The sequence below is a fragment of the Neopelma chrysocephalum genome, unplaced genomic scaffold (genome assembly GCF_003984885.1).
Source record: "Neopelma chrysocephalum unplaced genomic scaffold, ASM398488v2 Primary Assembly neopelma1_91, whole genome shotgun sequence".
Taxonomy (NCBI): domain Eukaryota; kingdom Metazoa; phylum Chordata; class Aves; order Passeriformes; family Pipridae; genus Neopelma; species Neopelma chrysocephalum.
In genome coordinates, this window is record NW_020897753.1 from 5,577,441 (window position 1) to 5,601,648 (window position 24,208).

General features: G+C 43.5%; 1 protein-coding gene across 3 annotated transcripts in view; it reads right to left on the reverse strand.

Annotated features, from left to right (window-relative positions):
- VRK2 (VRK serine/threonine kinase 2) overlaps nucleotides 1–24,208 on the reverse strand; it is a 34,873-nt gene that overhangs the window by 909 nt on the left and 9,756 nt on the right. Inside the window, exons 3-14 of one of the 3 annotated variants that reach the window (XM_027693270.1) lie at nucleotides 24,056–24,111; nucleotides 23,503–23,572; nucleotides 23,304–23,391; nucleotides 23,058–23,166; nucleotides 21,881–21,973; nucleotides 16,192–16,324; nucleotides 7,648–7,768; nucleotides 6,118–6,176; nucleotides 4,764–4,945; nucleotides 1,483–1,656; nucleotides 1,009–1,185; nucleotides 399–490 (exon numbers count right to left, since the gene is read on the reverse strand). In XM_027693270.1, coding sequence (XP_027549071.1) covers nucleotides 419–490; nucleotides 1,009–1,185; nucleotides 1,483–1,656; nucleotides 4,764–4,945; nucleotides 6,118–6,176; nucleotides 7,648–7,768; nucleotides 16,192–16,324; nucleotides 21,881–21,973; nucleotides 23,058–23,166; nucleotides 23,304–23,391; nucleotides 23,503–23,572; nucleotides 24,056–24,111 — 1,334 coding nt within the window. In that variant the 3' untranslated portion in view covers nucleotides 399–418. Of the gene's footprint in view, nucleotides 1–398; nucleotides 494–1,008; nucleotides 1,186–1,482; nucleotides 1,657–4,763; nucleotides 4,946–6,117; nucleotides 6,177–7,647; nucleotides 7,769–16,191; nucleotides 16,325–21,880; nucleotides 21,974–23,057; nucleotides 23,167–23,303; nucleotides 23,392–23,502; nucleotides 23,573–24,055; nucleotides 24,112–24,208 lie in introns of all 3 variants that reach the window. The other 2 variants (XM_027693269.1, XM_027693268.1) reach the window with 2 other exon arrangements.

A 24,208-nucleotide genomic window follows, 5' to 3' on the forward strand; every position in this document is an offset into this window, starting at 1 on the left:
CAGTGAAGCTGAACTTCTCCTGACCTATCACAGAGAGCACAGACCTGCTGACAGGGCTTGTCCTCCCTGGCCAGGGTGGTGGCTGTTGGTTTTGGGCTCTCCAGCAGCAATGCCATCCTTAGCCAAACTCCACCCTTGCATTTCTCACTTACCAACACTTGACTGTCTTTTCCACTGGCCCTTAGCACAAGGGCCAACCCTTCAGCTGTGCTTTCCTAGACAGTTTTCCTTTACCAAGCTCCTGAATTACATGAGAGGAATTCTGCAAAATGAAACTAATAGAATCCTGCCTTTTTTTCTTCTCATGCTTTTTTTTTCCTCGATGAGAAAAATTTGACTTTTCAGACTCTACCTCCCCTGCTGGCAGCCAAAACATCTCCCCAGATGGTTCTGCTCACCACTGTCTTGCCTGGTGCTCTCAGGTACAGCTGTGCTTTTTCTGCTTCCCTCTCCCAGCTTGTACCGGAGTCTCCAGGCAGTGATGATCAGACTGCTTGAAGCAAAGAATTTCAGATTAATAATAAAGCTACCTTCAAGTTGCATTTTTGTGCCTGTTAGAAACTGTCCTCATTTAACCAAGTTATTTTTTTATATGGAGGTAAAACAGGGTGGAATCCCTTCACTAAAATATGCTGAAGCTCCAGAGAAAAGGAGCACAGGGTGATCACTGAGATATAAATTATTCTGCATTATTTGTACTAAAACTTTGATTAATTTTTTCATCTTTTTTTTTTCCTGTAGAGTTGAAGAGTAAGACTGAAAGCATTCATTCAGCCCTTTTATGCACTAAATTACCAATATTATTTAAGGTGAGTTAGTTAACTACTGAAATCCTCAGATTTAACAACTTAATTAATTGAGTGCTATGACCTTTAGTGTTTGTGGCAAACACTGAGTTAACACACACGTAGTTTAGGCTTTGTGGGATTTTGAACCCTTATTTTAAGAAGAGCTGACCTTTCCTTTTCAGGACACCAAGACTGTTGAAAGGTGACCCCAACCCCTCACCTTCAGTGGGTTCTCGGGCTCCAGAGTTGTGGTGTAACATCTCAGTGGCTTCTCCTCCCCCTGGCACTGCCGGCGCATCCCGCGGGCGTGGGGCCTGCCCAGGCAGCTGGAGCTGTCCTCCTGCCCCCTGCCTTCCTTCACTTCCACAGCTCTTGGGGCAGGCTTGGCTAAGGGAGCCTGGGGAGGTACACACAGTAACTCTGGGAGCTGAAAGGAACTCGGGAACATTCAGAGTTAGCCCAGGTTTGGGGCAGGTGAGGTACTGCCCTCCTGGCTCTCATCCCCTGGGCTACAAGAGACTGAGGTTCACGTTTGGAATAGTGGAAACCACTGAAAATCTGCCAACTAGCTGGGGTTTGTGACAGAGCACTTGGCCTTTTTCAAGCCCTTTTCCTCCTTGCCCACCCCAAAAGCTGGACATGGAGCTCAGGGAGCAGGCAAACTCCTGGGAGAGCTGTGTGCCCAAATCCTCACCTGCTGAGGCTCTGTTTGCTGAGGCCTCCTGTTCAGTTTACTTGGCTTTTCTTCACCTGGGAGTTGTGTCCCTGTTCCCCCAGCATTGCCTTTGTTCTGACAGGTGTTTTCTCCACTTTCCACCTTTTTTCCCTTGGGCTGAGCTGGTTTTGGTGGAGGCTTTGCTAGGCGAACCTGGGATGCACAGTGAGCATTTTATAGAGTGAAAAAAGCCTGCATTACACACAAAACTGTTCCATCTCCAGCATGAGAAGAACACAGAATGAGAGCGATTCTTTCTCAAAAGAATATTTCCCAGCATTTAAAAAATCAGGAAATGTTTTCCTCAAACCAGTACTGAGGTAGAGTTGTGCTGGATTTGGGAAGGATGCTAGAAAATAAACTTCAGGTCAACATTTCCACACATTCCCCAATCATCTTCACCACACAGACACACCTTAAACAACTGCACTTTCCACACAGAACTTAAAGTGCTTAAAAAAATGCATATTTTACACCTAAAAATGACCGTATTTCCCACTAATGGAATTACAGGTTGGTATTGATGTAATTAATTTTTAATCTGGTATCTACAAGCTCAGTCAAGCAGAGAGCTGGTGTCACCACACTTCCTTTGGTCCCAACACCGGCACTTTCACCAGAGGGGGAAAGCTGAAAGTATTTGTCCAGAGCCAAAACTGTGGTGAACAAATCTGAGAATTAATGCAATTAGTATTTTATCACCTGTGTTTGGTGTGCAATCAGAACAAAGAACCAGGATGTAGCCACTGCTTTTAATGTCATCTCAGGATTGGATTCAGATAACTATACAGGGAGCTGTATCCTAAAATCCATGCTCTGTAACAATCCTCTTCAAGGAGCTGCTGCTCCAGGATCCCCTGACTGGTACTTACTGGTCTTCAGAAGGGAATTAACCCCCAGCCACCTCCTTTCCTGTACCAGCCTGGTGCAGGTGCACTCACACAGGTCACTGGAGCCAGATCCTGCTCACAAGCAGCAAGTGAGGCAACAGTGGTTGCTTGTAGTGGCTCCCACTATTCTTAGGCTGCCTCTTTAATGGGAGAGGTGTTTGGTGAACAGGAGAGGTGCAAAGGGAATGCTGAGATGAAGAGTCAGACCTGGGATCACTCCAGACAGTGCCATGAAGAGCTGCAGTGGGAAGAGCCTGCCTGTCATGCAGCACTTTGTCAGGACTGCAGCACCGAGTGCACCAGGCCCCTGAAATGCAGCATTTTCTGGAAAGGGCAATACATTTGGAGCCAGTTCAGTTTGCTGCCCTCTCTACTTGCAATAAGTCCTCCTTAAGTCCTTTGAATAACCCTAAAATTGCCTTTCTGCAGCTGCTGTGCAGTGACTGTTGGAGGAAACTCGCTCGTGTCAGCAGCAGAACTGCAGGAACACACTCCAGCACAACCCAGGTGATCCTGGCGTTCCTGCTGTTCCAAGAAGTGAGACACAGCATGACAGAATTCTCTGAAAAAGTGGTGACAGGTGCCGAGATTTAGTAATACACGGACATTCTGCTCTTGTTCCTGGCCATCAGAACCAATTCCACTTAGTCCTGTGCCACGGGAGTGGTGAGAACTGCCACTCCTCATCCAGGGATTTTCCAGGGGGGTTGTGCACTTGCAAATAGCAAATTGCAGCAGCTCCTGCAGCCTGGAAGGTCAGGCTCATCTTTTATGCTGCCGACTGTCAAGTCTTAGGCCAGGCAATAAGAAGGAAATAAAGATTTACTATTCAGTATCTGACTAAGAAATCAAAGGCTCCTGTGAAACAGAGATCCAACAGGATCAGCTGGAGATCAGCTAACAGCTACCTGATGCTTCCAGTCACTTCAGAAAACAGTGCAAACTTAAAACAAGCTGCTTAAATGAGTGAGGACAAAGTGGTCACCCCATCCTAGCCTTCAAGTCCTGTCACCAAAGTAGCTTTTGGTTTTGTTAACAAAAAAAAAAGAGTGATAAAACCAGAAAAGTCAATAAAATTGCTAAAATAAGTATCTGTAATTACCAAGATCAAAACCCAGTGCCTTTTCATTAAACATGAACTTTTGTTCTGCCTTCCACAATACGTAAATAGTGCTGACAATTGGTTTGTGAGGCACTTGCTACAATAAAATGTAATTGTATCATGAGAGAAAGGTGACAATCAGGAGATCATGAAAAAATTACATATTCTCACTGGTGGTTAATTAGCCATGCAAAACCCCCTCAAACAGATATTCTCTTCTATTAGGAATGATTACTATGCAGGCCTACAGATGTCAATACCACAGTCATTCAAATACTTCTTTCCCTACTAATTGAAGGTTGTAAAGCTCTGGTGCCAAGGTTTTGCTTCCAAAGAGCTAATTTATGACTAGAAGGATATTTTATGTCTTCAGTTGCAGCAGCTACAAAACTCAGCAAATCAGAACCATCTGTGCACTGATACTTGAATCACCATTCATCTCGCAGCCTATCAGTCACATTAGTTTGCATCCTGCATTCTTGGCTCACGTGCACTTGTGATGGTCCAAAGTTCACCAGGAATATTAAACATGGCTGGTGCCCTGACCCTGCCTTACTGCACACACAGAGCCCCGCTCGGGGCCGCCGCATCCGGGGATTTCGCGGCGCAGGAACGGCAGGACTGACATTTCCCAGCACGACTTTCTAATTACCTCACCCTCCTCTCTTAGTAAGGCTGGGCTTTATTAACTTGCAGCTTCAGACTTTGGAGTACTAGAGGAAAACAGCACAGGACAGCTGCCACTTCTAAAATCCTGTGTCAGTGCAGCCCATGGCCCCACACACCAGGAACGTTTCTGTCCCGCAGCCGTTCCTCCTCCACACTGGGGCTGCAGGAGTGGGAAGGCAAATGACAAAGAACAGTTTGAAAGTGAGAAAATGAATTAAATGCTTTCACTAATAAAGGTAACTTTGCTTTTAATCTGGGGCGAAGGAAAAACCTGGCATTCAGGCTTATCTTCAAGATGTTAGTGAACAAAGTCCTTGACTTCCCCATTATCCTGAAAGTAAATCATTCTGCACAGACCTCCTGCTTTGAAGTGAGAGCCCGTGGGTCAAAAGGACTCATGGCAGCTCTTCCTCCTTGAGGGTTGACATTCCACTTTTTAGCAAAGCCAGGGGAAACAGGAATTAACAAGCACGGTGTATTTAAGGCAAAAGAACTGCTGTGTCAGTCTCATTTTGGGATCTGAAACCATTTCCTCCCCTGCCAAAGGAAAGGCAAGGAGCGGGAGATGTCAGAGATAATCCCAGGGCTGTCTCACTTACTTTGGAAGCTTTAGCAGCGCAGTGATTCCCTGAGCAGGCTGCCGTGGAAAATTCCAGAGGGCCATCGTAGCGCATCCCTCTGGACTCCAGGCCATCCACCAGGATTTTCTTCAGCGCTTGATACTTGGGCTTCTCATCGTAAGCTAAGCCACAAACACAGGCCAAAAACTTGGCTACTTCACCTGCGGAGAGGATTGGAGTGTGAATTCCACCCAGAACTCCAGAGAGGGTTCATCCCAACACGACACCAATCCCACAGTGCCAAACAAGGAGACACAATTCCAGCAGAACACCAATCCCACAGTGCCAAACAAGGAGCCGCAATTCCAGCAGAACACACACTCCCGACACAGAACTGACAATATCTTGTCTTTGTGAGATGAGAAAAGGAAAGGACAGACGTGGATAATAAACAAGCCAGCCCTTGAGTGCTCCACCTCTAACTCCTACAGCACCAAAAGCTATCCAAGGATAAAAATCAAAATATCAACAAATACTGATAGCTCTATGTAAAAAAAAAAAAAGTCTTTTACATTTGATGGATCATAATACACCTTTAAATATTAATTACTGTCACCTGTATTATTTATCTGCTTAGATATTACACTGGGAATGCTTTGGAAAAAATGCAACATTTTTTCAACTTCAAATACAACTGTTGTTTTTGTGATTGCATCCTAGAAAAGTAAAGCAGCAATACTTTATCATCAAGTGGTTCAAAAAACAGGGAAAGCACTGAATGGGCAGAAGTAATGCTGGTAGGAAAAACATGGGGGGATCAGACTTTTCAGTTGAAGACCAAAGTGTATCCTAAAACTAGAGTGCCACACCAGATATTAGCACCTGATCAAATCCCAGCAGGAAAGATTTATTAAATATGTATACACACCATGAATATATTTTATCTGATACACAATGCATTCCAATAATTCCAATACAAAATGCTAGGAAAACAAGGGAAGAAATCAAAAATAGATACTGGCCTTTGTTTTCCCTGGGTTACTTTTGTATTTCAGTGAAGGAAGGAACATGACACAAACTGTCCATTCTTTTGCTCTTTCAAACTCTGAGCAACAAACCTTTGGTAGAGAGTTCCTTCCTATTTCCATACTAACAGCTACTCCTCATTCCAGGACAGTCACTGCTTCCCAACACCTTGGATTACATATGGCCAAGATCCCTTATGTCACTCCATGGGCTAATCACAGATGAGACTGAGCAAGATTATTTATTTTTGAAGGCTTTGTTAAATTTGTGCTCCTTCCACTTCTCTTCTGCTTCCCCCCCTGAGTGAGACATTGGAGCATGTTCAGTGCCAGGCTGAGGACACAGTGCACAGTGCCAGGACACTTACTGCAGCTTCTGCCAGAGGAACCCCACTTCAGCACCGAGTCTGGGAGCTCATCCATGAGTCTGAAACAACACCAGAGCGCAACAATTTAATGTGGGTTTGGAGCAGGTGATTCTTCATTTGGGATTTAGGAAGACAGCAAGTCTCAATTCCAAAGGGAGTGGACCTCCGGGATAGCTAATGATTCACAGCACTGCTTTGGAACCCACATCTCCCCTCAGCTCTGGTTTTAACCCTTTGCACACTGCTGGTTCACCAAGTTACCTGTTACCTAATTCCAGGCTGGCAGCTAAAACTGCACTTTCTTTGCAAATGTTTTAAGCTTTCTAGAAGGAAAAAGAAAAGCCCTTTGAGCCCAAATGGCTTGTTCTGATTTCAGATTGATGACTCCTGTTTATATTTTATTAATTCAGGCAGCAGTTCTGCTCTGCCTTCTGCTCATTGAGCATCAGGTTCTTTCTGCTGTCAAAATTCCACACAGGCAGGGCCAAAGGGGAGAGGCAGTACCACAAACTTCCTTGAAGCCTGTGTGTGCTGGGAATGCCAGCAATGCAAGGGTTAACAAAGGAAGAATTATCAAAGCAGCTCGATTGATTAAATTGATTTCCCATTGAACTGTAGGAGTGTTCCCCTTGCAGGGGGCTGTGCAGTGCTCAGAACTTCCACAGGAGGAATATTGGACGTGGCAGAGGAGTCAACATTTACAGCTGCAATCGGCCCTGAGCCGGTGCCACCCGGAATGTGCACATTGATTTCCATGGATCAGCCATGGATCCCCATCGGGCACCTCTGTTGTGACTTGCCCTACTTAAAAGTTTGCTGCCTCCTGCCACTGTGATGCTCCCTTTCTGGGTAACTGCAGGTACCACGTGCAGTTCACTCTCTCAAGCCCCAACTGTGAAGGCAGAGGAAGAAAACACCACCACGCTCTGTTGCTTCACTGAGCTCTGAGTGAGTCATGCTGGGGAAAAAAGGAAAGATTTCCACCGAGTTCCTCAGTGTTTTGGTATTTAATTGTTTGTAATGGCACTAGGCTTATATAACGTTAAAAACCTACAGAAAAACATCTGAAAAATAGTATCATAGAGAAAGTTAAATAAATTGAATGCACGTGTGGAAAAACCTCCAAGAGATGTTTGTCCTTCAGAACCTACAAAGCACCCGTGAAGCTTAATGGGAACACACAACAACCTCCTGTATGTGCACCAGGGCCTGGGCTAATTTACAAATGTTTTCTTTGAAAAAAAAAGAGTATTGGAAAAATACAGAGCAGACAAAATGCCTGTGTACTGTGCACTGGAATTCATCCTCTCTGCAGCAGCACAGACATAAACATGCAAAGGAGGGGAGACATGCACATAAAGTTCACATTTTAACTGCTTCCAACATCTCTCTTAATTAAGGAAAATTGTTGGAGCTTTCTCCTAAGGTGCTGTACAGCATGGAGAGCTGTCTTTTCCAGACCTGTGGAGTGCTGAGGATGCTGCAGGGTTACAGGGTGGGGTGTGTACACGTGGGGGGGTTTGTTTTTACTTGGTTTTCGCAGCCTGGACAGCCACAGGGTCCTTCAGGTTCTGCTCCCAGGGCAGCTTCCCACAGAGCCATTGCAGCATGCAGTAGCCAAGGATTTCAAGGTCACCTCTTCTGGATGGGGCTAAAATGTGGGAAAGGAGAGGGGGAGAGAAAAAAAAATACAATTAAGAATAAGAACCTCGTCTTAGGAAATAGAAAGACTTTGACTGAACTACTGCTGATGAAATATGAAAAAGCCAACTGGGCAAAGTGTTTTGTTTATTCAGCTGTACCAGCCCCAAACCGCCCCAGCACTTGGCCACAGGCCACAGACAGGCAGGGACTTGTTACTGCTGGAGTGAGGGTCAGCTTCCTCACCTCCTCCAACTCCATCCTTCCTCAGTCTGGCCTGTCACAGGGACTTGATCCCCATGGCCTCTGACATGATCCAGACAGCCCATAACCGAGTACCAACACTTTCTCAAAGAGCCAAGCAGTAAAACAAAGAAATAAATGTCTGCTGCTAAATTGCTAACACATGTTCCAGGAAGTCCATGGGGTCCACATTGGTCATGCAGGGACTCCGTGAGAGCAGACTAAACACTGATGGCCTTTCCTGTTCTCCCGCGGAGCCGTTTGAACTCGGATGCTGGGACAAAAGTGCCATCTAGTGAGCACTGACTCACCCGAGCCCGCGGCTCCGGCACCGGGAAGCGCTGGTTACTTGTAGCACAACCCAAAATACACCGGCTCTTTAGCAAAGTCCTGGGTGAGCTTCCCACTGCTGCTTCCAAAAGGGAACCTGTTCCACCAACAACTTACTCCCACTCTGCTCACCCCCAGCAGAACACAAAGACAGGAGATAAATTCAACCAAAAATTAACCCCAACCCCAACATTGTCACCCAGGAAAACAGGTAACTGAAGTTAATCCATGGATTGACTCTTCCAAGGGAAAGAGGTGGAAATAGTGCAATATTCACAGAATTGCTACTGCTTTGCTGCTACTCAGAGGAAACCAAACTCAAAAAAACTAAACAAGCAGGATGACTGCAGGATTTCTCTGTACAGTTTGCATATCAAGGCCAGAAACTGCTCGTTGTGATTAAAGACAGACACATGCATGAGTTAAATTTATGCTTTTCCAAAATGAGTTTGTGCTTTCCAGGAAGGAAAGAAGAGCTCAGGCTTGTTTGGTGCTTTCTATCCATTGTAAAGCCCAGTAGCTGAGCAGTGTGCTGCTAATCCAGCTGTAAACAGATATCATATTTTATGGGCCTTCATTAAATAAATTCCAGAAAGTCACTCAGCAAACTTATCTTTTAATTTAAGGAGTCGTCCGCTAAAAGCTGCGGTGCCAACACATCATAACTGCTCCTTGTTACCCTCCACACATTATTGTAAGAGCACAAGATTAGTTTTTATATGTTCCCTATCTTAGCTGCTCTTAGGCCAGCATTATTGAAGGCCCTGGATCCCACAGAACTCCGCTCTGTCCCTGGGGCACCGTTTGTTTTCTGCACTGGATTCAGCACCGTCCTAACGCAAGACTTGGCTCCCATATTAAAATAAAAACACAATCTCCACCACTTGCTGCTCTGTAGTGATTTCTCCGGCCATAAATCTCCCCTTAACTGTGGAACAATTCCATTCATACACGTGTTCACAACTCCTTTTTCCATTATGGCAATTCCAGATTATATCCATATAAGCCAGTGGGTTTGCCTGCAGAGCCCCTCATTTTCACACCAGGCTTTTCTGGCACCTGTTTGTTTCAGAGGGGCTACAGAAAGTGGCCCTTGGAGGAAAAGTGTCAGAATTACCATGGATGGCTTTTTTCCACAGGGGATTAATGGCCGTGCATCCGTAAATAACCCCAAGCCAGTCAGATTTCGCAAGGCAACCCAAAATAACTCATTTTCTCACCAAACAGACCCCAGAGACTAAAGGTGATTTCCCAGTTTGGCCATGGCTAACGACCTTCTCCTCACCTGCAGCTCTTCCAGCCCTTCCTGACTAACCCTGGGACAAAGCCACCCCAAAGCAGGAGCTGGGAGCAAGGAAGCCTTGGATAACAGCAGCCACAGGAAAAAGAGGTACATGGAGGTGAACCAAACCTCCCCAGAAATGAAAGGGGAAATGTTTCACAGGGACAGTAACTCCCACAGCCCTTTATCTCCCAGGTCACCACAAATAGACATTTACATGTGTTTTTCATAGAACCACATGGAAATGTCAGTGTTGGATTCTTTGGCTGTGCTTCTTTCTCTCTGCTCCATCATCAGCTCACTATAAACTAAATTCCTCAACTTTTTAAATCATTCGGATTCTTGCTAAAAAGTATTTGACTAATCTTTAATGAATTAATATTGTCTGTGAACAATGGAATTATTAGATTTTCACTCCAAATAGATAAATTTCAATGATATGTTTACTTGGAAAAATAAATCTGCTCCCACAATTGAAGATTACAGGAATTCTTGATAAACATCAACAGAGAGAAATCAATCTGCTTTCATTTTAAATACGACAGCCAGGCAAAAATAAAACAATTCTGCTTGATAACTTGTCACTGTTATGAGAGTGTACACTCAAAACAGGGCTTATTTAAATCAAATTCTCTTCTCTGCAGACTAAAAACTTGCTGGGTTTTTTTTTCCCTTCTTTTTTTAGTAGATGTTTGATTTCTGCTTTTCTACTCACAGGAATTTTTGACTATTATTTTAGTCTCACGAAATACTATTTAATGGGAACATATTGGTGGTATTTTATTTCACAATAATTTGAGAGTTTAATTTTTTAATTTGGGGAGTTAAGGCCTGATTCTGCCCTCGGTCCTGCCAAGATAAATCAGGACCAACTCCAACAAAATTAATGAACTCACAACCACATCATTGAAGTCAGAGTTTTATGTGCACCACAAACACACTCAACACGCAGGCACAGGGTTCAAAAATAACTCAGAATAACAAAACTAAAGCAATTCACCTCGAGAAGAAAATACACTGGATTTACAACTACCTGAGCTCTAAATTATATTCAGCTTATTATTTCAAAATAGATCATAAAAGATATCACAGCAGCCACAATATGCTTTGAAAACTAAACTGCTCCCAAGAACTCACCTGAAACCCACACAAAAATGGGAGTTTTCCTGCACAGCCCCTATTTAGCTGATTTTCTCAAGCCTTTTGTAAAGATCTGGGAGGCCAAGGAGTGCCAGATGAACTGCTCTGCTCGTTGTTAATTAGCACTGTTACATTAGAATTTCACTATTAGTGATTTTTCCCATTAGAAGCTTTTCATAAAAGGGATCATTTTGGTTGCTTCTGTTTCATCCTCGTGCAGAGGCACCTCCAGTTCTCCTGGCAGCACAGAACACAGGTACCTGTAGTTCACAGACAGACCTCACACCAGAACTGTTAACCAGGAAGGAAAGGAGGGTTCACATGAAATTTGATAAACTCTGATAAAAATGTACCATCACGAAGTGAGATAACTCAAGGTTGAGATGATTAAAAAACCAGGCAAATACAAGACTTGCCAAAAATCAGTGCTTCTATTGGGGGGCAGGAGAAAGGAAAAGACCCCAAAAAAAGGTGCTAATGAAGTAGTGCTTCCCCCCGGTCCTGGTCAGTGTGAGGAGCTCACTGCAGCAGGAGGGACCAGCTGATGGTGGGTGGCTGCAGGGGAAAGCTCAGAGAAATACAGTTCCATTTACAAGACATTTTAGTGCTTGGAAGCCTTTCTGTAGAGTTATCCAGTCTCAGGGCAAGTGCCAGCTGGGAACGATCCCTCCTCTCCTTAAGTGCAGCCCTGCACCCTCAGCCTGGCACGGTGAAGGACTCACTGACAACAACCACCACCACGGAATGCTGAAAGGAAAATCCAGTGCAAACATGGCACCACCACAGCTGGAGCACAGCTCTTCCACATGGCAAAGAATGGCTTTTCCTGTGCCAGCCACGGGCTCTCTCCTCAGCTGGGATCCTCCAGCTCCACACTGGACGGGCCGAACGGCTCACGGGCACGGCCCACGGAGCAGAGCTGGCAGGAGGGAATGAGCAGGACTGGTGGAATGGGATGGGCTGACAGGAAGAGGGCTGGGATCCTGATCCAGAGGGGAGGATGGAAGATGCAAGGGAAGTTCACCACGAGGTGTGGGCGGGACAGAAAACGGTGGTGGCAGGAGATGAGGTACCTGGTCGGAAGCAAAAGGTTCCAAGCTTGCAGTGAGGAGAACGTGTGGCAGGAGAGGGGACGGGGAGTTTTACTCTTCTCTCACATCTGTGTGGCAGAAAAAGAGAGTCACAAAGGTGAGGGCCTGACAAGTAGGTGTGGGGGAACACGTCTCTGAGGTCCTGGTGTGGAGAACAGCCAAAATGAAACAGCCCCTTCCCAGCCACACTCCTCAGCCATGACAGAAAGTTGTAACACTCCTCTTATTTTTGCTGCTTCTGGACATTCCTGGCAGGACAGAATAAGCTTGGAGAGGTGTTTGTAGGAACCTGTCCAATCTTCTCCTTGTTAAAACCTGACTCTTCTTTCCCTTACAGCCACCTCCTGCTCCTTCTTGTGCTGGGCACACATTTCTAATCCAGCTCTCAGGAACTAAACTCTTTATTTATTTCACACTGTAAAGTTCCACCCATTTTTTGCCAGACCGGTTATATTTTCCTTTTATTATTTAGGATTTACAGTTTGTCCTGCACACAGTCTTTGGGAAACACATATCAAACTGCAGCAAATCAATAATTCATTTGACCAACAACAAAAAAAATCCTGCAGGCTCCCTGTGAATCCTAACTATGCATGGACAGGTGCCAAATAAACCTCTTGATCCAGAGCCATTTAGAGCTCTGTTCTCTGGAAGCAGGCTCAGAAGGAATGTGTTTCCATAGGTGTTTATATTCCTGCACATCCTTCCTCACAAAATGAACCCTGCATATATTCCAGTCAACCCTTGCATGTATCACAACAGGAACAATGGCCAGGCAGGGCTGTGTCTTTAATATCAAACAGCAGCAGCTCTGTCAGAGCAGGGGGAGAACAGGAAGAACTGCAGAGCTTTCCCTGCCCTCTCCCAGTGCCAGCACTGCCCTGGACAAACAGTGCCCGAGTGTTCTGATGGATCTCAAGGAGCACATGTTGGAATAACCCCATGTGAGGGGCACAGAGAAGCCTGTCACAAGTCCCCAGTGCTGCAGGAAGCAGCTTTCCTGTTCCAGATGTAGATCCAAGTCCTGCCTGGATTTTGGTGGAGCCCCCAGTGTGGTGGGTGGCAACTCTGCTCCGAGTCGCTGCGAAACACTGAGAAGGAGGAGCAGAATCATCTCAGAATCGATGGCAAACACAAAGATCTGCTGCAGGGAATTCAGCACAGACAGTTCATACTCTTATGTTCATCAATGGTAGCAAATTAAAACTGGTCTTACACACTCAATGCCCGGGCCTGGAGTATTTAAAAGCCCTCGATATGTGAAGCGTGGTGTATCTCCAGAGAAATTAGGTATTGACTGCACGCCTCAGTGAGCAGGGAATCTGCAAAAATCCATAGCAGCCATTGATCCAAATATTACTTTTTAACACTAACTATGTAACCATTTTTTAAATGTACACTGGCTACAGTTATAATTCTCTTTAATTATCAATCAACAAGCCAAAGTGTAACACTGTTTATACAGCATGGTCTTTAAAAATGGATCCAGTGAATACACTCCAACTATCAATGCAGTTGTGCTACAGGAAATTGGTATCAAAATAGACAGGATTTCAATTTAAAACACCCACACACTGGTTGGGATGGGATCCTGCCACCAGATACTGTGGCTTTATGCAAGGAGGTTATATCAGCTCCAAGCATTGCCAAGAGGCACTTTTGAAAGCAACAAACTCATAATTTTGTTAAAGTTTCAGCATGTACCTCAAATTTCTGTATATATTCAGTAGCTGCTTCATGAGCAAGTCAAAATGTGCTCATTTGTCTGGCTCAGCGCTGCTCAGGGAGGTTGAGATATTTATGTTGCCACACACATTTGGGAAATGCCCCCTGGAAAGGATCTCATTTATATAAAATAACATTTAAAAATTAGAACTACATTCCTAGAGCATCGAAATTAAAAAAAACCTCCTGTGTGAAAAGCTGGGTACCACCAGAATGAGGGCTGTCCGTGCAGCTCTTATTTGCCAACAGTGTTTAAACACTTTTCAGAACACATGAATGTCCTGAAACTTCTCCATGACTCCAAACCTCACAACGAGGGATGAGGGAAACCAGTCACTGTGTTCTGCCCTCTGGACCTGTGCACTCTCCAACAGAAGTGGCTGCAGATGCACCTTTTCCCTGGGATGTTGAGAGATCTGCTGCAAATGGGAAAACTGGTAATTTGACCTGAATGGGTTCAGGCTGTTTGTGGTGGTTTGACCCCAGCCAGCAGATAAAGCACCACAGAGCCACCGGCTGACCCCCTGCCCCTCCCTGGTGGAATGGGAAGGAAAACTGGGGAAAAAAAGGTAAAATTGAGGGGTTGAGATAAGTACAGTTTAATACTTGAAATAAAATTAAAAAAAGTAATAATTAAAAGGGAGACAACAAAGAGAGAGGGGAATAAAATCCAGGAGAGAGAGGTGGAGCACAATACAGTTGCTCAGCACCCCCCTGAGCAGTGATGGGCCCCTCCCAGCACACCCCCCAGATTATCCACTGCCCAGGTCATTCCACGTTATGGAAAAGCCCTTTGGCCAGTTCAGCTCAGCTCCCTCCCAGCTCCTTGTGCAGCTCCTCACCTGCAGGGCATGGGAACTCCACAGGCCTGAATTTAGGGAAAGCACCGCTCAGCAACAACCAAACCATGCTGTGTTATCAGTGCTGTTCTCACCCTACATCCAAACCACAGCGCTGCACCAGCTACTGGGATGAAAATTAACTCTCTTCTGGTTTCTAGAGTCCACTTTTAACCACTTCCATCCTGGCTTTAGCCACTTGAGGGGGTTTATCTAAACCACAGATTGCAAAACTTACCTCACACTTTCACCTGCACCAAGTCTGTAAGACTTCCCTGCACTTTCAAACAAAAGGAATTACCTGTCCTGTAATCACATACTGTGACCAGACACTTCCAAACTAGATGTTAAAACCATCCAACTGCCAAATCCCAAACACTCCAGCTTCCACTATTCCTCAAACAGCTTCCACATCAAACACCAGTGCACAGCCACAGCGCTCACACCACCAGGCAAAGCAGAGTCAGAGCTCCAGAAAACACCCTGTGTGCTTGGCAGGGCCAGAAGAGCCCAGAACAGATCCCTCCTCACCACAAAATGCTTTTTAGCAGGTGAAAAGGTGCAATTGTCTCAGCAGGAAATACTTGACAGTCTTATTTCATTTTTCCTAATGACCAGAGTTAAACGATTGCAGGTTTTAACAGCTCCGGCAAATTATCAGGCCCCTCTACATTACATGGTCAATGGGCCTTTTAATAGAAAAAGCAATAATATACAGTTGTTTGTGCCAACTAAAACTCGTTAGAAAGTATTAGTCTAAGGTAACAGTTCAGCAGCTATTAACAAGCACAAATTTCTGCACTTCTCCCTCGTGCCAGGCTGGCAGCAGCAAACCAGTCCTTTCTAGAAGATCTTCGGGGTGGAGAGGGGGAGAGGGGAAAGAAAAGTTAACAAAAAGACACTTTCATAGCAAGAGTCAAACTTTTTCAATAATGACCATTTTTTTCACTAGCATAACATTAGAATTGACTTTTTGTCTTGCTGACATAGCAACTAAGAAAGTTGTGTTGCATTGACCATATTGATTGTGAACAATGCAGCCATCAGTGGGACTTTACACCATATATTTTCAATATTGACCTCCCAGTCCCTTTTCCATGGCTCCATGGGTCTGCTATTGGATTTGGACTGCAGTGTAATAAACAGCTAAGGTTTAATTAATGGTAAATGAATACAAGACATAGGTTATGACTTTAACTAATTAGGGAATTGTTGAATTAAGTCTGCCTTGGAATGCAAGGCAGTACAATCAATATCCAATAAAAGGACTATGTATGTAATTTACCTGCAAATGTGTTTCCAATACCATCAAAGTGAGTTTAAATAAGTAAGATATATGAAAGCCTACTGGAAAAAGATTTCAAAAAGTTAACACTTTATGGCTTCAAAAAGGGTTTTTCTCCTTGCAGAAGGAATGTCATCCTTGAAATATCCTCCCATAACACAGATGGTGACACTCAGGCACAGCTCTCCCTAAAGGACAGTGCACACTCAAAACGTTTTTCCTTCCCAGTGCAACATTAGCAAACAGTGCAGCAAACCCCAACCAGTGCAGCAATAGAATGGTGAGCTCTTCTAGGGGGTCTTGGTCTGCAGAGCCTTCCAGGGTCCATCCTGCCACCCCCCTTCCCTCCCAGCCCTGGAGAAACATTCCCAGGAACAAGAGGAGGTCACCAGCCGAGGGGCAGAGCAGTCCCCAGCCTGCTCCTGCTGTGCACATCAGCTCCCACGGCCCGATTCCTCATTCTGTAATCACTCAGCTGAAATAAAAAAAGAGACCTACCTACTCCCTTGTGGGCATCTATGCTGGTAAACTCTATTGTCCCATTATGGCCCTTCCTAGGATTTTCCTGATACTGTTTGTGGTTCCCATTGGGACAATATCTGTAGGCAAGTCCATAATCTGCAAGATAAACCTGGAAGACATGAACAGACAAATGAATAATGCTTTTGTCCTTTGAAAGTATAACCTTTATAATTAAGTCTTAAGAAACTGATAGGTTAAGGACAGCCTTAGATCTAAATTTTATTAAACCAAATGGTGCCTCAGGATAAAATATGTACAACTGGGGGCTATAACAGCTGCCCTCCCCATTTAAATCCTTCCACTACTATTCTCTTCTCTTATTCCAGAGTGGAGCGGAATTTCAGTCATTTTATTTTGTTCCTAAGCTCTCTGCTCTCCAGGTGGGCATCCAGACATCATAAACTGCAATATGCCTTTCATGCAGCCTCACGTTGCTTATGGGACCCCTTCCTGTCCTCACTCAGGCAGGCACAGACACACAGCCCTGCTCAGCTTTTCCAGCAGCTGAGGCTGGACAAACTCAGCTCTGCTCTTCTTCTGGGCAACTCCAACAGGGCTGGACTTAGTGCATGCACGTGGTCAGTTACTGCAGCTCAGCTGACAGGCAGCAACTTGTTGAAGGCAGCTGGAATTTCATCACAGTCTGTCCCCCCCAGAATTCCATAGGTTATTTTCTCGGTCATTTCCACACTCCCACCTGGCCTTTGCCCTTTATATTGACCAGTTCTCACAATAGGCAATTGCTTTTTTAAATAAATATCCAAGGATGGTATTTTCTCTTAAAAAAATAATGCTACAGACATTTATCTCGCCAATGGAACTGATTTCTGGGGCAAAAGCTAAATCATCTGAAGGCACATAGAGATCACTTCTACTAAATCTTACTATATGATAAAGAAAATCTTTTTCTTAGTTGAACCTTAGCTTTGTTTCCTCTTTACCTAAAAACCAGTTTATGCTATCAAAGTCTAAAATAAACTCTTCTGTCCCTCAGTTGTAATTTAATTATGTCACTCCTGGTAGAGGCAAACCCAACAAACAAAAAACCCTCAAGAAAACTCAATGCGTTATTTTGTAGCACATTCTGTTGAACTGCTGCTTCCCCTTTGTGCTCCAGGCAGCTTCCAGTGCTGGGATTGCTGCTCTCTTGGTTTTACTGTTCCTGCTGCAGCATCTGAGCTTATCTGGAGCGTGTGAGCCGGGCTGCAGCGCTCACTTCCTGCAGGGAGAGGGCTTTTAAGATTATCCAGGCTGTGTTTCACCTGACAGACCACACAAACTGGGATACGAGATGAAAGACCGGAGGCACCTTTAGAAAATCTGGGACGAGGCATAAACTGTGTTGGGTTGACTGGTTTGATTTTCTCCTGCATCTGCTCTCCAGCGTATTCCTGGTGCTCTGGTACCTGTCCCAGTTGAGCCCACAGTCAGTTAGGCAGAGAACTGACTTAAACTACACTAATATCACCTTTTGTGAGGCTTCTGCAGCCTCTGTGGGCTGGGAAGGAGAGAGGAGCCTAGAAAGGATATTCTTCTCAGGCTAAGTGGTATAGTTTGGATTTCACTTGGCTCGACATTTCTGACATGTACAGCAAGATAATACACCTTTAAAAGTTAAGGCTGTGCCTTATATTAAAATGAGGGGAAAAACACACCCAAAGCACCTCTGGCAGCTCTCTGGTTTGGGCTTATGTGACAGACACAACAGGCCAGCTAGAAAGTAGCCACAAATATTTGCTAGTCACATTTGAAGTGTGTAAAAAAAAAATAAAATCATAGAATCATACAGATAAATCACAGTAACTATGAACTCTTTCTTTTAGAGCAACTCCATTAATGTACTCCATTTTTAAGCAATGCATTTGCTTAAAATACCTTCAGTAGTAGCATCAGCAGAGAGGTTTTCAATTTATACTGAAAGTGAGAAGTAGTTTTCCCACAAACATGTGACAAAAGCCTCCTGGCCACCACCAAAAATCAATCCCCTGCAGCTTGTACCAAACCAGCACTGCCCCGTTACAACCTTGCCATGGCCATTAGCACAATGACTGTGTTATTTTAAATTACCATTAATTTCATTTCATCAATTCTCATTATAACCCTTTCATCATTAAAGAGATATATAGTTCTTTATAGCTGGTTGTCACTTTTTGATAATGTAACACTTTGTGACCTTCCAAATTTGCTCAGAACACAGTAGAGATAGTTAATGAATTTAGAGTTGTTGCAGGTTTTTTTAGGGTTATAGGGATGGGGAAAAGCAGATGAATAATGAGGAATATTGAGAAAAATTAAGCCAGTGTTAGTAGGTGTTTTGATACCATAAATATTTTTCACCTGCATGCTTTTTATAGGAACAAAAAACAAATAAGAACAAAAAGAGAACAAAACATTGCAGAGCAAGATAAACAAGCCACTGGAATAAGGAATGGGACTCTAGCATGGAACAGCTGGGTTTGGCTGTTACATTGTACACTCCTTCCCACTCACTCACTTTAATTTTAGAGTCTTGTTTTTGTTCCAGTTTCTCTCCTTTACACATCCCAGTCTGCACCAGGCTCTGCTCTGTTATTAACAGATGTTGTTATAGACTAAAAGCCAGATTTCTGAAGTCTTTGCACTGGATTTCAAGCAAACAGGAGTGTGCCCATCTTATCCCAGGCACACAGGCACAAACAATTACCTGTGGGCACAAGCAGCCAACCAGAGCTTGAGCTGCCCTCCTGCCCAGGACTCCCCTCCAGGGCTGGAAGTGCTGAATATCTGCTAAACATGGACAATTCTTACAGTCTGTACACGTTCTGATACACAACTGCACTCAGCTGGGGGGTTATCACCCTGCCCCTTTGGATTCTCCTGGTATTCCCTTTATCTTGAAGTACCCAGAGCAGATTTATTGCTGGAAGGATGACAACACGGTGATTTTCTCTGTACATTTTCTTTCCAGTGGTTCCATTACCAGGCTTGTGTCATGTCTGTAAATAATTAAGTAGATACCTACTAATCAGAGACAGATTGGTTGCTAATGGCCACGGTGCTGTCAAGTTCAGTTGGACAAAACTACAAAAAGGGTAAAGACCCTTTCGGGACAGGAAGCGTGAAGTTTAGTGTTTGGGACAGAAATAGCATCTCTTACAAAGCAGAAGCCAAGGAGGGAGGAAAGCAGGTTGACAAAGAGAGAGGGGAAGGGGCACAGGGTGTCTCTGCATTCCTAAAAGCATCCAAAGGAGAACAGAAAAGATTTTCATTTTTTTCATTTCATCTGCTCTTTAGCAAGTCTGTCATAGTGGGCTAAAGAGCAGGAATCACAAGGATTCTGCTCACAATGAAAACCGGCTCCAAGTTGGAATTGCTTTCATACAAGTTTTCCCTGTATGATCAGTGTGTGATCTCTGTATTTCCTGTGCTGGTCCAATGAAAGCTGGTCTTAATAGTTATATTTTGAAATCCCTTTGTATTCTATCTATGATAATCAAGTCTGAGAGGTCTGTTCTGTAACTATCTTGTCTAAGAAATGCTTAAAATTAAAATCAGAACTAAGGTGTGAATGCAACTAAAATTTACAGCTTAAAAATCCAAATGGGCAACTTCTGGAACAGACTTGAGTCTGCAACACTGTAGGATGTCCGCCCATGTATTCCATAGGAGAAAAATAGTACAGGGTGATTGTTTTGAAGAGGTGTTCTTCTAAACTTTATTTCATTTATTTAAAACTCAGAATTTAAGCTCTTGTCTACTGACCACTTGTCCCTTTTAATAGTATCACCATTTAAATGAGCTGAATGGATTTGAGAGTCTGTATCAATAATACTTATTTCTGCTTCATCACACCAACAGTCCCTCTCCAACCCGAATTCCCTTTCACTTGGCCCAGCCCCGCGCCAGCGCTTCACTTGGGCTCTAATTTATGGCTCTGATCGCTGCAAGTTTCCTTTCAGGCCTCTCAGATTCATGGGCTGTGCAGCTCCCTCAGTCCATCACTGCTGCTCTGGCAGTGCCTGTGCTGGGGCCGAGCTCCCAAACGTATCGACTGGAGAATTGATCCCGTGACCTGTAACTGGCTGAACGGCCTCGCTGCCTCTGTGCGGCAACAGCTGCAGCAGCTGCTCCTGGAGGGCACTTGATTCGGAGCTTCCAACCATTTCTAACCATCATTTGGAGGTCACAGAGGGACAGGACCTTTGCTTTATTTGTCTCTCTGCCTCGCCACAGAAGGCAGGGAATGGCAGTATGGATTTCACACGTGCTTGCAGAAAGGGGACTGTGTTATTTATTGGCTGTGCTGTAAATTCACCAGGTTAATTTACAGAAGAGACAGAGAGCAGCAGCACGAAGTTGAAAACAGAAAAATTATCTTTTTTGGAACTGCAGGAAGCCAGTGACAAATTCACACGTAAGAATGCACATCAACAGCCACTAAATGACAGAAAAATGCAAAGTTGAGTATAAAGGTACACGTGCTTTTCTGAACAGAGATTTATGTCTCTTCACCAGAATATGGAAATACATCTTCAATAGAGATATATATTATTTTTAAGAGATAAGTTATGGGCTTGTTTCAAAAACAAATTTTGACAATTAAAGAACACTTACAATTTATTTTCTCTTAAAATCCCAGTTCCTAAAAGAGCGAGAACCCCGAGTATAAAATTCTTTTAACAAACTTCACCACAGAAATTGTCAGGTACAGTTTTATTACACCAGCTCCCACTGGAGCCACAGGCTTGTGTTCCTGGCTTGGAGTTGGCCACTGGCTGATGCTCTCACTCCCTATTTATGAGATCAGGTCGATCACTTCACCTTTTTTTTTAAGAAAAAAGCAAGACCATTATCCACTGTGCTGGCAGAGAGAGAAGGTTGGACAAAACACTTCCCGGGCATTTTCTTACTCATACAGAAATTAAAATTTAATTCATAGCATAGAAATGCAAGCAAATATTAGAAACTGTTTCCTGTCAGCTCTTCTGAATTAGTATGAGAACTTTCTAATATGTTTTTATAAATAATTTCAGTGGAAAATAAATTTTCCTGAAAGAAAATTCTACACAAAACCTCCCAGCAGTAACACATAATTTGTATATGTTGAGTTAGAAGCTACTCAGACTGGAATATCTCTTGATTTATTTAACAAAACCTAAAAAATAAACCCTAAAACCTCTGTCCACTAATTCACAAGTACCTTATTTCCAGGGAATTTTAGGCTTTAGAGTGTTGGAGAACAGCAATTTTAATCCTCCTTACCTGTGATATCCACTGCAACGAGCAGGACAGAAGGGTCAGTGCATGGAAACACAAGTCATGGCAATATTAGAAAGCTGGAACTTGTCAAGAATGAAAATGCAATGGGTCACACCCTTCATCTCTACTGATACACTTCATCTGGCATAACCTACAGCAGCAATTAGGTCCTATAATTTACCCACCCTTAGCTGCCCCTCCACACCAGTGTGCCAGTCAGCAGAACACAAAAGCAACAAAGCAGAGTTTTTCCTGCTGCTTTCTCAGGCCTTAAGCTGCACAGAGCCACTGTCAGATTTGTCATGAGAGGATGTGAATGTTCATGCATGAACTCCTTCTCATACAGGAATTGTTACTGCAGAACCTACAGAATTTAAAACCTGTAAATGGTTCTAAAACACTGAAGGCAGATGAGTACCATGCTTACCTCGTGGGGGTTGGTGTAGCCCAAAAGCAGATTTGCTGCTTTAATGTCACCATGGACATATTCATTTTCATGGATGTATTCCAAAGTATCCAGCTAGGAAAGAGTGCAGAACAGAGGAGAAAACATCATCATCTTTTCCACTTTGCCCTTAACCCTATCAAGAAATATTTCTTACTTATGCAGTGAAATCAAGGGCTACACAGACTGAGCTGGCAAATTTGGTTTGAGCTGGAGCACAGGGACCATCCAGTTTGTCACAGGGTCTGTTCCCACCAGGATTTGCCACCAGCCACCAGCTAAACAAGCCCTACTTTTCCATGAGGTATCCCTGTGCAACTGCCTACGAGTACCAGCTTCTGAGACCACAAAGCAAGAATGAAACCAGTAGTTTATAAATGCCAGAGGAGATGTTGAGAACACCAAGCTCTTGAAAAGAACATATTCAATCAGTTCGGAAGATTTGGAATAAAACTCATCCTCCTTCAGCTCCTTATTGAGGTACAATAGCTCTAAATATTATTATTAACAAACACATTTGCACTTTGTGGCTCATACAAAGGACAACCTAATCCTGACTTTTGGAGCGTATAAAGAGTGTTACAAATTTGTCAGTTGTGTGACTATGAAAGCCCTCCACATTTTTTTTTTATATTTATTATTATTTAATTTAAAAGAAGTTTTGGATGTGTCCAGTGTAAATCCCTCCTTCAAAAGCAGGGGTAACATAAATTAGACCATCTTAATCCCGGTCTGTACAATCAGCAAACACCCTGAAAATGTGGCATCCAGGCATGCACTGAACTCTGACAAATATGGATGTCTAACACAATACCCCTCAGACACTGAAAAAATAAATCAATACATGTTGAGGCACAAGGGAACAGGCTTACACATCTCACTCTAGTGGTTTGAAGTACATGGTCTGTGTTTTAACCTATTAGAAAAGACATTTGGGTCGAGCTCACCAAATTCCAGTCTTGATTTTCTGCTACAGGTTTTCGACTAAGGGATCTTGATTTTCTACTAAATACTCACTTTATTTTTAAAAATATGAAAAATAAGAAAACACACAGTGTTTACACATGTTGAATTCTAACCTCAAGAGCCACCTAAAGGAACTGTGTTGGAAAGATAATTCTCTAGTTGAACTCAGCAATTTCCTCTCTTCTGTACGTACCATTCGTGCCCCAAGTTGCAGAACAGTCTCCTTCTTAAATCTGCTCCCACAGTCTTGAAAGATTCTCTGCAGGTCTTCCCCCAGTCTCTCCATGACCATGAACCTATAACTACCAGGACACATATAAAAGGGAGGAATCCTTTTAGACAAGACTGCAAGCTTGTGCCAGATTGAAAGGACTTAATCTCCATTTTTGAAAATGGATCTTCAGTCAATTTGAAGCTTAATTACAATTTGTCTTATTACCTTTTTCCTTTGTACTCAGCCAAGCCTGATCCCCAAAACACTGGAATTCCTAAACATCTTATTTTTTTGAGATTCATCCATTTTCTTACTGCAATAATAAGATAACATGGGGTTAGAGGTAGCAACAGTTCTTATTAGAAGTAGTCAAACCCAAACTTGTCCTTAAATCCACCTGAATCAGAGTTGATACATTACTTACTGTGCTCTTGTTTTGCAGCCCTCTGGTAAAATTTCAGCTCAGAAAATAAGGGGCCGTTTTCAAGATATTCCTGTTGAGAAATAAATAAACTCGGTATCATCAAAGGCATTAGAAAGACAACAATTTCTAAAGCAAAGCACGTAAGAAATTCCTAGAGGATGAAATCCCTTTTCCCCCCACATCCATGCCATCTGAACTGTAATTTTAATAAGTAGCTAAAAAGAAATGTGTTTGGCAACACATTTTCATAAACAACACAGATTCTTTCAGGCATTATTTAAGACCCTATTTTCAGAAATATTGTAGATCAGGTGTGTTTAAGATCTAATTTTCCTTACTAAACTGTTAAGAGCTTCAATCAAGGAAAGGAAAGAATCATGTCCAGGAAATACTGTGTGTCATGGAAATGCCAAACACATCCCCAAGCGGGAAAGTCTGTTAAAAAAAAAGCCACAAGCATGCAATACAGACCCAATGCTGCAAATAAGGAGAGATAATTAAGAGAAAGAACTGCATGCAAGTTAATAATTTAGAAATGAGAGCTAAACATTACCACTTTAATTACATGAACTGCATCATCTTGTACAGGAACACGAGTGTGAGGGGATGCTGCAAAGGAAGAAAGAGATGGAGATCAGGCTGTGTGCAACAAAATATCATTGCAAACAAAGACTGTGCTTCACACTAAGGCAACCAAAAAGATACA